At 44.5% G+C, this 17,658-nt stretch overlaps 1 protein-coding gene across 1 annotated transcript in view; it reads left to right on the plus strand.

The window, feature by feature from the left end:
* Positions 1 to 17,658, plus strand: part of patj (PATJ crumbs cell polarity complex component) — a 364,256-nt gene that overhangs the window by 330,870 nt on the left and 15,728 nt on the right. The window contains exons 43-45 of the mRNA XM_078218535.1: positions 542 to 579; positions 1,706 to 1,828; positions 7,923 to 8,027. Of these exons, the coding sequence (XP_078074661.1) occupies positions 542 to 579; positions 1,706 to 1,828; positions 7,923 to 8,027 (266 nt within the window). The remainder of the gene's footprint in view (positions 1 to 541; positions 580 to 1,705; positions 1,829 to 7,922; positions 8,028 to 17,658) is intronic.

Consider the following 17,658-nt stretch of genomic DNA (forward strand, 5'->3'; position numbering starts at 1 on the left):
AACATCTGCAAGAAAGATAATGCAATTGCAATAAAGGGCAAAGTGGTGGCACCGTGGTCACATTTTTGTAGTTTTTCACAGTGTCAGGGACCCGGGTTTGATCCCCGGCTTGTGTCACTGTCTGTGTGGAGTTTGCACGTTCTCCCCTGTCTGTGTGGGATTCCTACGGGTGCTCCTGTTTCCTCCCATAGTCCAAAAGATGCGCTGGTTAGGTGCATTGGCCATGCTAAATTCTCCCTCAGTGTACCCGAACAGGTGCCAGAGTGTGGCAACTTAGGGATTTTCACAATAACTTAATTGCAGTGTTAATGTAAGCCTACTTGTGACACTAATAAATAAACTTCAAATGTTGCACAACAGTAATACCCAGGCATTATAAAAGTTTGGAATTATAACCTTCCTGTTCAGCACAATGTTTAATGCTGTTTTTGTAGTTTTTCAACATTTGGAAAAATACAATTTATTTTACTATTGCTGCCAATCAATAAAATGTGACCAATGCCATCTAATAATGAGTTTGGTCTTGTTTTGAATCTTTTAGGTTCAGATACAGGGCTGAGAACTGTGGAAATAACAAGGGTGAGTACAATTTATTAATTATTTTTTATAGTATGCAGGCAACAATTCATAGTCATAAAAAGTAACGATTTCTTTTAGATATAAAATAAGGGGAATAGAGGGACTGAACCAAGGGAGAGATTAGCAAGAGTGGTCAAAGTTCAATTCAAAGAGATGTGATTTAAGGGTGATCTTCAAGGAAATAGAATGATAGAGTAGATTAAGAATGGATTACCAGTAAGTGAGGAATAGACAGCTGAAGGAATTACCACCAATCCTAAAGTGAAGACAAGGGAATTTGGGCAAGAACTAGGAATCGGAGCATTGAAGATTCATCAGTGGGGAAAGGGCAATTGTAGGGTTGGAGAAGGCTTTGGGGAGAGAGAGCGTTGGAACCATGGGAAGGTAAAAAGTCAAAGGCACAAGATTTAACTTTGAGGAATTGGAAACAGGTTGATTAGTCTAAACAGTCATGATGGGCTCATGAGACTTGGTGTGAGATAGGATACAAGCAGTAGATTTTGGAGCTAGAGTTTATAGAGTGGTGGCCTCCAAGGAGAGCATTGTGGTAATCAAGCCTGGAGTTGTCATGGGTGTGCATAAAGGTTTCAGCAACTAATAAAGTGAGTTGGGGAAAATCAGGTGATTTACAGAAGTGAATTGTGCTGGTAATTCCTTCACTTCCTCCCTCTGGTTGAACTCTTTGCTCTCTTTGTGGCTTTTCTTCCATCGATCCTACTTGATGCTCTTGCTTATCTTTCAGCTGACACCGACTTTTCAGTTGGCACTTCTAAAGCTGAAATTCATCCTATATCCTCTCTTTACAGATGGTAACTCACCCACTGTGTATTATCAGCAATTTCTATCTTTCCTCATATTTTAATTTATTTTCTCTTGCTAGGGGTTATTAGACCTTGGAATTCATTGCGGTGGTCATTTAAACTTTAAGCCTGTTGTTTTTATAATGGGCTTCCACTGGCACTGTAAACCAGGGATGACCAAAGTTTAAAGGAAGACAGAGAAAGTTTTTAGACAAACTAGCCTAGGCTTCAATGTATTTTTATAAATAATTACTGGTTGATTTTGTTTTTCTGTTCGAAGTATTGTTTTGTACAATTATTAACAGGCTTATTTATCTTTATCACAGGGACCAAATGATGCGCTGGGAATTAGCATAGCAGGGGGCAAGGGGAGCCCTCTCGGTGATGTGCCTATCTTCATCGCCATGATCCAAGCCAGTGGAGTGGCTGCTCGCACACACAAACTCAAGGTGGGACAACAAACTGGCACATGTATTTTTGCAAATCTGCAACAGTTATTGCAATGTTACATTAATTCCAAGTGATAGTTTATGTAGGTATGGTTACTGTAGAATGCTTCTGTGTTAAAATGTTTAACCTCAAAAATCACTGTGGAACGCCAACTGATTCTGGAAGCAAGATGTCTGCTTTGAGTACATAAATTATTGATTCTCCTGCGCTTATTAGATTTTCTGTGATAGTGCAATCTCCTTAATAATTTGTGTGCTGTCCAAACATTTTTATCATTCTAAATTTGAAGTATAAGCAATAATGGAATGAAACAGGGCTGTTCAGCCCATCAATCCAGCTCCTTCCAACATGCAATTAAACAGTTTGTTCAACGAAGAATTTTTCAAATTGATTTACTTCTCTAAGAAGATGAATGAAGCACAGATTAAAACTGCCTCAAAGATGCAAATTTTTACTTGTAAGTATTGGAAACACTTTCGAGAAGATTTATGGACAAATGCTTAGTGGTATCAATTTCATGGAAATTGGGCAAACCCCAGCATGACATTTCACAGTTCCGCTCTAATCTCTCCAGTTTAAACACATTTAAGAAAGACGAAGGCTTTCACTCTTGCAGCCAATGTCTAAATTTCCCTACATCAGTATTTTCTCAAGATATGGAAGGCACAAACTTGCTGTTTGATTTGATATATTATTACCATACCATTCATAGAGTACTTAGGGGAGAAGGAAAGGAGAGGGTGCAGAATATAGTGAAAAGCATAGAACGAGAGTAAAAGATCGAATTAGAGAGTATGCTGGAGACAGCTCGCAAGAAGTCGTCTTGCTCTGGCGTCATCTTAGTTGTGAACTCAGATTTTACATAACCTTAAAAACTTGGGTCTATCCATGATGATCTGTGGTTTTCAGTATGTCTATTCCATTGATGATCTTGATTTATGTTACACACCTCTGGAACTCTTCTTTTAAATACTTGAATGAATCATTTCTTAATGCTTTGTGCATCTTCAAATTCAGACAGCAACCAACATCATGAACTTTTTAAGCAAGTTATAATGTTATAATCTCCAACCAATCTCCAGGCTTGGGTTACTGTCTGTGCAGAGTCTGCATGTTCTCCCTGTATGTGCGTGGGTTTCCTCTGGGTGCTCCGGTTTCTTCCCACAGTCTGAAAGACGTGCTAGTTAGATGCATCAGCCAGCTTAAATTCTCCCTCAGTACCCGAACACGCACTGGAGTGTGGCAACTAGGGGATTTTCACAGTAACTTCATTGCAGTGTTAATGTAAGCCTACTTATGACTAATAAATAAGATAAACTAAATAAACTACAAAGTTCTGTTAGATTCTATGAATTTTCCTTTTAAGCCTTTCTGTCCATGCTTCAATCAATGGCTTATTCTTTATTTTTTTCTGTTGACAGAATAGTTTTTCCCTTCTGTTCTGATTTTTTTTCCATTAGTGACATCCCGCACTCACTATTCATTACTCTTTTGCTGATGACCCACTGGATTCAATTTCCTTGAAATTGCTGGCTAAATCTGACTGTTGCTTTGAGCATAATGTACTAGTCAGTTACAATGATATGAATATAGATTAGAATAGACCAGTGGGAACAAGGCATAAAGACTGATGTGGGCACATTTAATCCGTACGAATAAATAGTTTGGGATATGGGCGTCAACAGACAACAGGTGGCGTCCTTGACCTGGTATTGAAACACACCATAAAAATCAATACATTCATGCGTTTAAATATTTACAACAATTATTTACAATGCATTTGATCCCGTGAAAATTATTGTAGTTTTTTTCAACGGTGAATGGTAATAGTTTTGGTCATACTTAATGTTATTTTATGTGTAATCCAAAGTTAAGCTAGTTATCCATTCTTTAGCTGTTCTATGTCTTCTATTCAATTAGTCTGGCAGCAGATTTCTGAAAAAATTATATCCTAAAAAATTAAACAGGATTTTCATTTTTGAGTGTATTTTTCTCCACCCGAACTATGCACCATCTACAGTTGCAAAGAAGCGCTTAAGGATGATTCTTGCTCCTACTTTCTCTCCATGACTGTGCTCAGGGGCTTGATTACAGTTCAGTGCCTCTGCATAGCCGAGAAAGCAGATGTTGTATTGCCAAGTTAAACAGATATTTAACTTGGAAGTCAAAATAGTAAACTGAATAGGAAATACAATTACATTTTAAAACCATGGCCCAAATCTTCTGATATCGAGAGCAGCAATATCTGGATTGAAGTCTGTTTTAAGCAGCAGTATCTTGAGGAAGTCCTGGTGCATGGTGTGATTGCCTGAAAAATCTAAACTTCTGATGGGATGATTTGCACTCCGTGGGACCCTCCTTGAAAATCTCCGACACTGAACTGAGTGTCAGAGACTTGAGCCAGATACACAGAGCCTACCTGGATACTGCCCTGGAAATGTAATGCTGGTTAATATCTGTCTAACATGATGATTTGCCAGTGTAACTGAATAGAGCATCACAACCAACGCCCCCAATTGCACCCACACCACCGACCCGACTGCCCCACTGATCCGACCACATCCCCTGATCTGTCTGTCCACCCATCATGACTACCCTCTCACATGCCCGCTCTGGCCCGCGCCCCCGCTCTGGCCCGCGCCCCCGCTCTGGCCCGCGCACCCGCTCTGGCCCCCGCCCCCGCTCTGGCCCCCGCCCCCGCTCTGGCCGCCGCCCCCGCTCTGGCCCGCGCCCCCGCTCTGGCCCGCACGCCCTGGCCGTGCGCCCCCCCATGTCGCCCGACCCCCCCCCCCCCCGTCGCCCCCCCCCCCGTCGCCCGCCCCCCGTCGCCCGCCCCCCCGTTGCATCCCGTTGCCCGCCCCCCCCGTTGCCCGCCCCCCATTGCCCCCCCCCTCCCTCCCCGTCGCCCGCCCGCCCCTGCCTTCGCCCGCCCCCCCGGTGCCTGCCCCCCCTTCACCCGCCCCCCGCCCCCCGTCGCTTGCCCCCCCACTTTGCCCGCCCCCACGACCACCCGCCCGACCCCCCCCCCCCTGCTGTCGCCCGCCCGCCCCTGCCTTCGCCCGCCCCCCCTCCCCCCCGGTGCCTGCCCCCCCCCCCCCCTTCGCCCCCCCCCGGTCGCTTGCCTCCTACTTCGCCCACCCCCCCGTCGCCCGACCGTCGCCCGATCCCATCGCCCGATCCCCCCCATCGCCCGACCCCCCCCAGTCGCCCGCCCGCCCCCCAGTCACCCGCCTGCCCCCCCGTCGCCCGCCCACCGTCCCGTTGCCCGCCCCCCCCATCGCCCGTCGCCCGCCCGCCCCCCCATCGCCCGCCCCCGCGCTCGCCCGCTCCTGTTCCCTCCCGCCCCTGCTCCCTCCTGCCCCTGCTCGCCCCCACCCCGCCCCCTTTCGCACCTGTGCCTGCCCCCTCTTGCGCCCGCCCGCTCCCGCGCCCGCCCACTCATCCATTCACTACTCACACTCGTTCATTAAAAAATTTGAGACGTTTTACAACTTACTTGTATGTGGTAGTACCATACAGAAGGTTCAAAGGGCCCTTAGTTCCATTCTCCTCTGCTCACTGGGCATACCCTGGAGGATCTGCGTTGTCCTATTTCTGTTTCAGCCAGGATCGAAAGTCTCAGCTGAAAATGGACAGTTCCATCTTCGCAACAGCGGCAATACTTGCAACATTGCTGCTGATTGGAAGATCTGGGCCCATGCTTTCCATTACTTCGCAAGATAACATGTAAACCTTTCGTGCTGCATCTTATGAAACCAAATGAGAGGTCGCGGCAGCTTTTTTGGGAATTAAATCTTCTGGGCAGCCTCAAATCTCATATTTTTCTACCTTGTCAGTTATCAATGGAGCAGCGTGTGGTGACAGAACAGGTCATACCAGAGAATGAAAATATCTGTCAATTCATATTGCATCCACACTGCCTTTATAGATGCGAAAACTGCATTTCCTGACACACCTTCATTTATGGCGACCTCTGAATTTTCCAACCAGTGATTTGGGGGTGTTCATCACACCCCCAGCCTTCTTCCTTATAGGCTGGACAATTCCAAGGTAGAAGGAAAAGGACAAGTCTAGGCATGACCAAGAATGTAAAGATGGGGGAGGGGTGATGATGGAGCATTATAGGTAGAGGTCAAGAGTTCAAATCTACTTTTCGGGAAGAGGCAGGTGGTGGTTTTAATACCTAATGTGAATGCATTGAAGATATTTTGGAAAAAAGGTTTGCTGTGTATCCTTCATGTGGTTGAGCGGACTGATACCCACTGTTCTCAAAATGTGCCGTTATGTGCAATTGAATCTATGAATTGTGTAAGCCTGATATCATCGCTAAAAAAACTATGGGGAAATGAAAGTTGGAAAATATCAGAATTCATTTTAGAGCCAGATTATTTTCAGCAGGTCTGGTTACATTCCCCATCATGACCCTGCGTTGGAATGAAGTTGGCTGTGGGGTGAACACAAACAGGCATCTAGCTGCAAGATTAAGGAGTCTGTCTGCAATTGTGTCTCTGAGTGCAGTTGCCAGACGGTCTGAGGAATGAAGATCCTTTGCAGGAAATATACTGAAAGTTTGCCGTTATTTCCCATTCATCATTGGACTACACCTGGAACCTTTGCAGTAATTCCAGTTTAAACCCCAACGGGCAGGTTTTAGGTCCTAATAGGCTGACGAGTGGAAAAGTGAGGCAGAATGTCAGAAATACCCCCTCTCTCTTGCATATCTTCCCATCCATACTGTTTTTCTACCTTTTGGGGAATAATGGGGGAAGTGGTGGAAGGATTTCCGAGCTGATTATCAACTCTTTGAACCGTGTTGAACGCTCTCTCCATGGCCAACAAGTCCTCATGTTGGACTCGAACCAGGAGCTTCTGGTCCAGCAGTATGGGTGCTACCACTGGGTCACAAAGCCGCAGAAATACCCCCTCCTGCACCATTACAATGTTAGACTGGGTCTGCACCTATTGCAGGCATAATTTAATCCCGAAAGGTAATCCATGGAAATCCTAAATCAGTGTAGCGTGAGCTACACAACAGTTCTTGTCACCCCTTTCCTCTTTAGTGATTGTTCAGTTCCCGGGAACAATTAAAATGCAAATCTCCCATTTGTTTTAAAATATTTTTTTTAAAATTCAACTGAGGGTTCTTGCTTCTGTGGAATTTCAGCAGTGACAGAAATGATACTGTTATGTATGTTGGGGCTCGGACTAGCTCAGTTGGCTGGTTAATGATGCAGAGCAACGCTAAGAGCGTGGGTTCAATTCCCGTACCGGCTGAGATTATTCATGAAGGCCCCATCTCGCCTGAAGTGTGGTGAGTCTCAAGTTAAATCACCACCAGCCTGCAGTCATCTGGGACTATGGCGACTCTACTTCTACTGTTATAGAGCCAGCCATGTGTTATTGTTGTGGCCCATTGCTAAATTAGTGATTCATGTGGTTGCACTGGCAAATAATTGTAAAGAATTTTTTCCCAATTCCTACACAATTGCAGTGATGCTAACTGATTAAGCAATTCATTAAATTGAATTTGTGATAGAATCCAATGTTCAGAGCAATTTATTTTAAATTAAGATTTAGGGGGCAGTTTTCCCAATAAACACTTCGGAACACAAAGACTTGCCAGCGGGGAATACAATTTGGGAAATTATGGGTGTGCCTTTTCCCAGTGATTTCATGTGGGTGGGATACTCTGCCCCCCACCCCACCCCCCACACACACCCACGCCGTGTTTCTTGACGGCCGGAGGCAGGATCTTCTGGTTCTGCCACTGTCAATGGAATTTCCCATTGAATCCACCCCTGTCACCTGCAGCAGGGTTAGGCCATCGGCGGGACTGGAAGATCCCACCGGCAGGAAGGATGAGAAAATCCTACCCTTAATGTACACTCGTGACTGTGACACACTGTGCCACCAGCTGCATTCAGAAAACCACCGCCTTTAAAACTGATGAATAATTACATCAAAAGTTGTGAACAAATTGGTGTTTTTATCCAATTAAAATGCACAAAATGTTATTTTCCAGTCATGCAAGAGTTAACTTCCTATTTGAAATTAATTTCCCTTGCAATTAATTAGCTTCTTTTTAAATATTAGGTTGCGGATCGGATTGTCAGCATTAATGGCCAAGCCCTGGATGGACTGTCTCATGCAGAAGCAGTTAATCTGTTGAAGAATGCCTACGGAAGCATTATCCTTCAGGTACTGAGATAATGGCACCAACAGCTGCATGCAGCAGATAACTCTCATTCAAAAGCTGTAGAGTACAGCTGGCAAACATTACCACGTCAAAGAGGGGATAAAGATTCCAGTCAGTGTGAATCACACAGGATTTGGCAGTTTTTAGATCTGTTGGTATCTAGACATTTCAGTGCCACCCACATGACAATTCTAATGATCCTGTGCACACTTTTGTGAATTCTAACAAGTGTAACCATAACACTTGAGCAATAATGCTTTTTGCCCCTAAGATGCATTTTTGTGCTTTTCAATTATGTCTTGTAGTTTCTATCAGAAAGTCAACAGTATAGAAGCTAAGCTCTTACTTTACTGATTGAAACGCAAACATAGCAAGATGATAAATGTTGTAGGTTTTTAAATGTGTATAGTGCATCTTGTAACAAAATAGATTAAAAATGCAAAAATATTTTCCTAATGTGTTTTTGAAGCAGCATCAGTACATCGCATATTCCTTTAGCCAAACCTGCGAACTACTTCAGCAACAGGAATTGCATTGCAGATACAGTCAAGGTGACCACTACCTTGTATTTTTATTCAACTTTTTGGTCCAAGCAACAATTTATCAATGTTTTCATGGAAAATCTAACAACAGGCTAGAACCCTTCATTTTGTCTAGCTAGAATTCTCACTGTAGGATGTTATTGATAGCACAATGTGGTCATACGTGTTCCTACCCTCAATGTCATCCCTTTCATGAACAAAAATTAAGTTCAATTCCATCAATGTTTACCTCATCTTAGACCATAGGTACTGAATTTTATTGGTTATCCCATGAGTCCTTAATTTGGTGTGATCTATGGTTTTGTTTTTTGAATGAGCAGGAAGATCAGCTGAATGGCTGCTATAGGTCACTGCAAACATTTACCAAATTGGGGTACTTGAAGGTAGGAAGGAATGAGATATATGATGAAGTGGACACATGAGGGTTTGGGAGTAAACATTTTGAAACTGATGTTTAGGTGTTTATCTGATAAAGGAAGGATGCAGAGGAGTTGGTGATTTACTGCAGAAGAACCCCAGAGCAATCATATTTAGAAGTCGACCCAAGCCAAGAAGCAAACGGCATGACTACCAAAACAAATGGCTTATCAGTGAGAGTGATGAGGCAATGCCAAAAGTAGATACTTCAATTTAACCACTTGAGCAGTTGGTTCCACATGCAATCAATGCCTTAGCCCCTGTCACACTGAGTATAAAACAAGACTTTTGACCACAATAGAATTTCTCAGTAACAATCTGAATCTGCCTCATAACCAAAGGGATTCTCTGGATATGGGCAAAGTATGAAAAATCCCAAATCCCATTTAACTGAACCCTGCAGGAATAAGCAGTGTATGTAACTCAGGTGCTTCTCTCTTGTAACATTAGGCAGGATTTTATATGGAGACAGTTGCCCCACCTACTGGCTGGAAAATCAGAGGCAAGCACACCTCCAGGAAGCCACGGGTGAATTTTATGTTGTTCAGGCAACATAGTTGGCTGAAGTCATGTCTTCCACCTTTCTGAGGCAGAATGGCCCGCCTCCAATAGCAACTGATCAATCATAAGGTCAGCAGCTCTTCATTCCCATTTCCCCACTGGGAGTGATGGGCACTGCTGTGGGAGGCTCTGGACCAGTTAAGGAGGTTCAGAGTAAAGGTTAATGTGGTTAGGAATCACTGGGGCCAATCGGGCAAACTCCAGCATGTGAGGGGGGGGGGGGAGGAGTGATCGTGAGGGGAGCAAGGGATCTTCCAGCAGATCATATGTGGCCCATGAAAGTGCAGGGCGCTCCATAGACCACAGAGTGCCTTATCACGCCCTCTTGCCCCCTCCCATGTTTGTAGGGAGTCCACCAAGTTTCATTGAGTGGCCTCTTCAGGTGGTGGTGTACATCTACTGTTGGTAAATACCAAGGGCAGCAAGATGAGGCCCTTAAATGATCATTAACTGCATAAGGACCTCAGTTGGCCTAAGGGTGAGTGGGACACAACAGAGGCAGGTAGACAATGAGCATAGCACCCTTTCAATCCTGCTTGAATTTATGCTGTCCCACCTCCTCCCATTTTACCCGGGCAGTGGGTGGTAGTAGAGGAGGGTGCATAAAATTACAACCATTTTGTGCCCTCTAGTTTCTAACAACTGGAAAGTGAAATGAGTTTGTTCACAATTTGTGTATAAGTGTCTACTTGAAAGGTTGAACAGTACTTCCTTGTGTTGTGTGTACAGGTTACCCCATAAGGTACCATGACCATTGATGCAGTGGAATACATGGGTGAAGATTATCGGATATTTCAATGTAGCATCACAGTCAGAGACAACTTGTACATCGGTGCAAGTTGTAACCATTTCCCTCTTGCTGGCCACTCATTCAGCCATCGGTGGCACAGTGGTTAGCACTGCTGCCTCACAGTGCCAGGGACCTGGTTCAATTCCTGCCTTGGGTAACTGTCTGTGTGGGGTCTGCACGTTCTCCTTGTGCGTCTGCGTGGGTTTCTTCCAGGTGCTCTGGTTTTCGCCCAGTGTCCAGAGATGTGCGGGTTAGGTGGATTGGCCATGCTAAATTGCCCCTTAATGTCCCAAGATATATAGGTTAGGGGAATTAACGGGTAAATATGTGGGGTTACGGCCTGAGTAAGATGCTCTGTTGGAGAGTCAGTGCGAACTAGATGGGCCGAACGGCTTCCTTCTGTATTGCAGGGATTCTATGATTCTATCCCAAAAATCTGAGGTTGTTGAGTACTGCTTTATGGCTGTATCAATCTGATTCACAGCCATGGCAGACCCAGATAAAATGAACTGCTGTAGTGTGAAATCCAGTCTGCAGAGCCTCAATCAGAAAATGTGTGCCAAGGGAGCACTGTTGCAATTTGGTAGAACCCTGCTACGACACTACACAAGTGTGAATTGTGGGCAGCAATTTCCACAAAGCACTAGGCATGCTCTCAAATAACAGCATGTCGTGCTGATGCTGAGCTACCAAACTGCACTTGCAGGCAAGCCAGGTGAATTCTGACACCTGTTCCCATTGCATGTGTTTGCAGTAAGCTTCCCCCTCCCCTCCCCCATCTGAAACTGAGCTTCACACGGCAAAGCATTTTAATGGCTCAGATTTTGCCATGAACAGTGAAAGAGTTGCTTTTGCCATCCACCTCACGTACAGCTTCACAGAATTTTAACAGGCTTGTCAGTGGAAATGTCCAGTTTTCTTGGGTCTGTTTGAATTTAACACCCTGTGCAATCTTTGAGGTCTGTGAGTAGGGAAAGCACAGTAAGAAGTCTCACAACCCCACATCATGACTACCATCGACGTAGGGAAAGCAGCCATTGAGGCTTATCAACCAGGTGGAAGAATCCTGACAAAAAGACACATTGAAAAACAGGAAGTTTAAACTAATAAATAAGTGATGTGGAAAGAAAGAGGATGGGAAAAGGCAAGGATGAAAAGTGGAAAAAGCAAGAGAGAGAGGGATGGTAAAGAAGAAGAATCGAAATGACGGAAGATGGAGGTGGCAGAGAAGGGGGAGAGAATAGGATAAGGAGGAAAGTAGATGAGAGAGACAAAGAGGTTGGCAGTGGAACCTGGGGAGAGGTAGGAGATAGATGCAAATGGTATTTAACACATCTTGGTTCACCCATCCAAAAAGGCTACACGCTTCCCATTACCGGGTCATTTATATTGTTATCGCTCTTTGCACAACTAGCGTCTCCTTTCCACTGCTGCCATATTGTTCTCCGCAACACTACTTGTGTATTAGCCAACTGAACACTACCACTCTTACTGGATTAAACCTCAGCCAGCAATTGGACAAGAACGCAGAGGTTTTCACATGTACAATCATGCAAGCACAAAACTCTCTTCTCTGCCGACAACCGAATGATGTGGCAGCCTCATGCTGCTCTAATTGATTCATTGATATCCATAACATAACACCTTAGTATTGTGTAATGAGCAAGAGGAGAGAGCAGTGGGAAAAAGATACATTTAGCACATTACTGAAACTCTTGGGGAAGAGGGGCCCACTGATGTCAGCATATTAGTATAAGGTTAGATGAACAAAGCTGCAGAGAAACTCAAACGTAATGTTCCTACAGGTCTTTAGAGCAAAGCTATAGTCATATGTTTTACAGGATTTTAATCAGAGTGTTTGTGCAGCATTTAGAAATTTTCTACAATTGTTCTTAAGTGTATGTACTGCATAGATAATCCACAGCAGCTTGTCATTAGTTAACAACATGTATTTGTTATCAGCTTTTTAGCCCTATCCTAAACCAGAAGGTCAGATAATGCATTTATTCATGCAAATGACAAGAATGTAGGTTGATTATCTGCCTGCCTTCAATAGGATGTTAAAAGAGTTTAAAAATGCTGTGTTAACTAAAGATTAGGGTCTCGAGGGAGCAATTACCACCCTCTAAACCCAGTGTCTGTAGGCTTGCTTGCTCATTGCATGATTTAATCTGTTTGTATAGCAGGTGTAGTAATGAGATAAGGAAAGGCTGAGGGTGTTTGTTGACTGTTGTGTACAAACCAAACAGATCTGCTGAAAGGGACTGCTTCACCCGTTGGGATGCATTTTTACCCTTTACATACTAATTCTTTACGGTCTATTGCAGTCAGTCTCTTGGGGAATCATATTTCAGAAATCAAAACTAAAGAAAGCAAAAAAAAAATTTTTTTTTTCAGTTAGACCCATCAATGTTAATTGCATTTACTTGATTCTGTCAGCATAAAATTTGTGCTTATATTTGACTTCCAAATTTTCCAAAAGTATACATTTTTAAAAGTTCACAGTATATAATGCACGAACCATGTGAAAAATGTACTGACATCAATTCAAAAAGACCAAAGATATTGTTTTAAGCACTTGACATTAACTTTGCTTGCAACCGTGACCCTTTTCTGCTCTCTTGTTGAGCCTAGACTAGATTAGTGAAATTTTGGTGCCCACAATGTATCCATCACCAAGATTGCAAAAGTGGCCACTGATCCCCCCCCCCCCCCCCCTCTCCCCACCACCACCACCACCATGTTTATCCACATTTTAGTAAATGCTAAACTCAATTTTACCAGTGCTATATTTCCCGCTCTCCCGTGTTCATTACCCATAAACTTTGACTTATCTAAAAACTTATCTTTCCTTGCATTAACTTCCACTCACCATCATCTTTGTATTGAATTTAAATTCCTTCTCTGTCCTAGACCCACCCAATCTCAATAATTTCCTCTTGCCCTCTATACCCTCCTGCATCCATTGGCCTAACTTTAGCCTTTAGTCATCCTGCCCTTCCTTCATCCCACTGGCAGAATGGTCTTCAGTCACCTCTCGTATTAGAATCATAGAATCCCTACCATTAGACACTGGTAAACCAATGGGCTGACTCCATGTTGCAGTGGGCTTATTCCATTTTGCAAATAATTTATGAAAGGTAATTGTAACCTCAGTCACACACCCTGTTTATACAGTGCAATTTATCCCACCTCAAATTCCAGAGAAAAAGAGGAACAGTCAGACCACAGTTATTTATTACAAGACATAATGCTTAATGACACTTCTTCCATACATGCTGAGCATCTCTTCTGACAACTGGTTATATTAGCTCAAAGGATGACGGGATATTGTGGAGAAAATATTCATTTGGGAGACACTGGGGAGCCTGTTCCAACAGCATTCCACCCAGGCCCTATCCCCATAACCCCACATATTTATCCTGCTAATCCCTCTGACACTAAAGGGCAATTCTGCATGGCCAATCAACCTAAACCACACATTTTGTTTGAGGATTTCTCCTCACCTCTTCCACCTCTTTATTTCTCACTCCACCTTGAAAACATTGTTTTTGACCAAGCTTTTAATTACACCTCCAACTCTCCCACTATGGCTCATCTTATGTTCTTATTTAATTTCCTTCATTACTCTGTAAAGCCCCTTTGTGAGTAATACCATGGAAGTTTAATGAGTATATTGTAAAGATTAACGACTCTGGCAGTAATTTACTTGTGTGGCTGCTGAATTTTCTAAACTACAAGCACTTCATTCATGCGGTTTATGTAATTATATGGATTCTTTATGATGCTCTGCTTATCTCACATCTATTGTGTTCCATTTGTATTTCAAGTTCGGTAAAACAGATAGGGAAATACCTTTTGTTAGAGAGTGATGATAATATAAGAGTTGAAAGATTTAAACTTTATTTAGATTACAGAAATGTAATCGGATAAGTGTGATGTTGCTATTTGTAGTACAATGCCACTCTGAAGCATATCTGCTTAATCCTTTCCTGCTCAGTACTCTTTTGAAGCAGTAGCCACGTTTCAAAATAGAATAGCTTTGATTAATTGATAGTGATCTGAGAATCAACCCCAGAGAATATGTTATCGTATACACATGTAATTGCAGGACAACTGAGTGAGTGCAAGCCCACGGTGTTAGTCTAAAAAAGAATTGCTCTCAATAATTACAGAGGGAGGAAAGAATGATACAATATAAGGTGATTTTGGGTAAGTGATGTGAAGAAATTGTGGTGTGGCAAGGTATCCGTTGCTGCACTCATTCCAGCTCTGGTAGCAGCACTGTAATAGAAACCAGTGGTACCAGTGTCTCTAGTCTCATAAAGCCCACTTTAAGCGATTGGTTTCCCATGCCACTGGAATAAAGTGTTGGCACTAACAAGCAGTGTTTGAATTTCTGGCCTTTGTGGATCTTCAACTGCATATTGGGGAGAAATGCAAACACAGTTTGGAAGTGGCATAGCTATGCAAAGTCAGTGACAGAAAGTAGCTTTAAAGTCACTTTTATAATTATTGAATATGTGCATGTGTAAACTTGTTTTATTATTACAGCTGTCACTGAAATTCATTAGGATAATGTAGAGCAATAGTGATGTTAATATACTGCACATCTGTTTTATAAATGCAAAATATGAGACTGATTTGTAGTCAACAGGTATCTGAATTTGACTGACCCCTGGGTGGTGGGAATGGAGTTTGGAGCAAGGGAAATCCATACCAGGATTGTTCCCTGACGCAGTCCCATCACAGGAGAAAGTACCCAGCGGTGGGTGGGAGGTTGGTCGACTTGATAATTACAGCAAGTGGCTGGTGAGGCCGGGGGCGGGTGGGGCTGTGGGCATTTGCCGGTGGTGGAGTGGCCTCCTGTTGCCTGGGGAGAAGGTATCAGCTTCATGGAGGTGCAGCAACCCAGGGGGACATCAGAGTCAGAGGATTTGTGGTCCAAAGAACAGGCAGGATTGGCAGTCTCAACAATCTCCTTGAGGGGTGTTTCCCTCCATTTGATGGAACCTTTTGTCTTCAGCCATCCCGAGTTTATGATTATTTATGATTTCTACTTGCCTGTCTCCACAGTATCTACCTTTCCCAATGGTGCTGCTGGGCTTTCCGAGCTGCCAGTCCCCTAATTAGGAGGCAGCATCAGGAGTTTGTCGGCTATTCTTAATTGGATGCAGGGCCCGCACCAGTGCCCAGAACCCGCAGTAAAATTCAGCCCATTGTTGTTGTAGCTTCAGCCCACTTATCGGCAAGCAGCATTCATTGTTGAAGCTGCCCTGAATATGATATTACTTTCAGATTTATTTAGATAGGTCACAAGTACGACGTCTGTGGATAATAAGAATGTGTTGGGTCTGAGCTTCCTCAGAGTGACAATCCAGTTCCTAGTTTTTTACCTGCTGTTTTTTTCCACCCTATTTCACCTGACCGTCTGACTCAGCCAGGGCCAAATACAGACATCTCTGGGATTTGGGTGGGAGTGGGGTCTGATTGTGTCTGGTTGGGCTGTGTTGGAGGGGGTGGGATGATCAGGTCAGGCTGGTAGCGTGGGAGGGAGGATGGCAGTTGAGTCGGCCCTTGGGAGCAGTGGGGGGATGAGATTTAGGCTTGGCAGGCTGTGGTGCTGGGGGAAGGCGGGTTGGGCAGAATGTGTCCTCATGGGGGAATTCCCGTGTGTTGGGGAGTTGCCATTGCAGGGTGTAGTCCCTTGGGGTTGCGGGAGGGGGGAATCCCATGAGGAGTTGTCGGGGGAGCTGGGGGACGGATCCCTGGGGGGCGTAGGGCAGTGGGGTGGGGGGGAGTCCCTTGGTGTGGTGATTTGGGTCTGTACACTGATTACCCAGAAGTTAGACCTGTTTTCCACAAATGGGTGGGTTGAAGTGAACACCACACAACACACATGCTGGATACAATGCAATTTGCTGCACTTTTACAATGAAACTGTTATTTATTTACACTGGGCAACTAATAAATTGCTAATACTCTTTTGGTTGTACAGAAATTGAGTATTGCTGAAAAAAGAGACATTTTTATCCCCCACCCCCGCAGCTCCCCCTCATGGTGAAACCACCTTGTGCTATTAGGAGAAATTACTGAGCTTTTTTGCTTGGTTCACAGAGAGTCTTAAAATATACTCTGTAAATAGGCTTTACAATTTACTGCATAAGTGCTGTAATTCCCACTCCACTTCCAACTCATTACATACGAAAAAGGAGCAGGAGTAGCCCATTCAGCCCTTTGAGCCTGCTCTGCCATTTAATAAGATCATGGATAATCTGATAGTAATTTCAAATCTGCATTCTGCCAAATGGCAATCAAAAATCACCCCTTGTTTACCAAGAATCTATCCACTTTTGCCTTAAAAATATTCAAAGACTCTGCTTCCACCACCTTTCAGGAAGAGTGGCCGCGATACTCCCAAAAGTGCTGAATTGGCAGGAAAGCTGTTCTAGATCCCGACTGTTTTCTCAGTTTAGCTTCTCACCCGAATCTCTGCACTCTGTGCACTGCAGAGGTAAGAAGTCTCACAACACCAGGTTAAAGTCCAACAGGTTTATTTGGTAGCAAATACCATAAGCTTTCGGAGCGCTGCTCCTTCGTCAAATGGAGTGGAAATCTGCTCTCTAACAGGATACAGAGACATAAAATCAAGTTACAGAATACTGATTAGAATGCGAATCCCTACAGCCAGCCAGGTCTTAAAAATACAGACAATGTGGGTGGAGGGAGCATTAAGCACAGGTTAAAGAGATGTGTATTGTCTCCAGACAGGACAGCCTGCAAGTCCAGGAGGCAAGCTGTGGGGGTTACTGATAATGTGACATAAATCCAACACCCCGGTTTAGGCCGTCCTCATGTGTGCGGAACTTGGCTATCAGTTTCTGCTCAGTGACTCTGCGCTGTCGTGTGTCGTGAAGGCCGCCTTGGAGAACGGTTAACTGAAGATCCGAGGCTGAATGCCCGTGACTGCTGAAGTGCTCCCCCACAGGAAGAGAACAGTCTTGCCTGGTGATTGTCGAGCGGTGTTCATTCATCACTGCAGAGGTCCCAGTCGTGAATCTCATTAAAAACTCGGGGGGGGGGGGGGGGGCCTATTCACGCCAGAGTCTGACAGTTCCGGAACTCTGTGCATGCACAGTGGTCCCGATCTGTCAGTCTTCCCGCTTGCGGGCCAGCTCGATCGCTGGCCAGCCTGGGACCCCCGCTGTGCTGCCCCTTCAGCCCCCCCATGGCCCAATCGTGGCCCCCACAACAGTTCCCGGACCAGCCCTGCCTCCCCCGCCCCCCCCCCCCCCTCCCCCCCACCCCACCATCCCAGAGCGC

Source organism: Mustelus asterias, chromosome 8 (genome assembly GCF_964213995.1).
Source record: "Mustelus asterias chromosome 8, sMusAst1.hap1.1, whole genome shotgun sequence".
Lineage (NCBI taxonomy): Eukaryota > Metazoa > Chordata > Chondrichthyes > Carcharhiniformes > Triakidae > Mustelus > Mustelus asterias.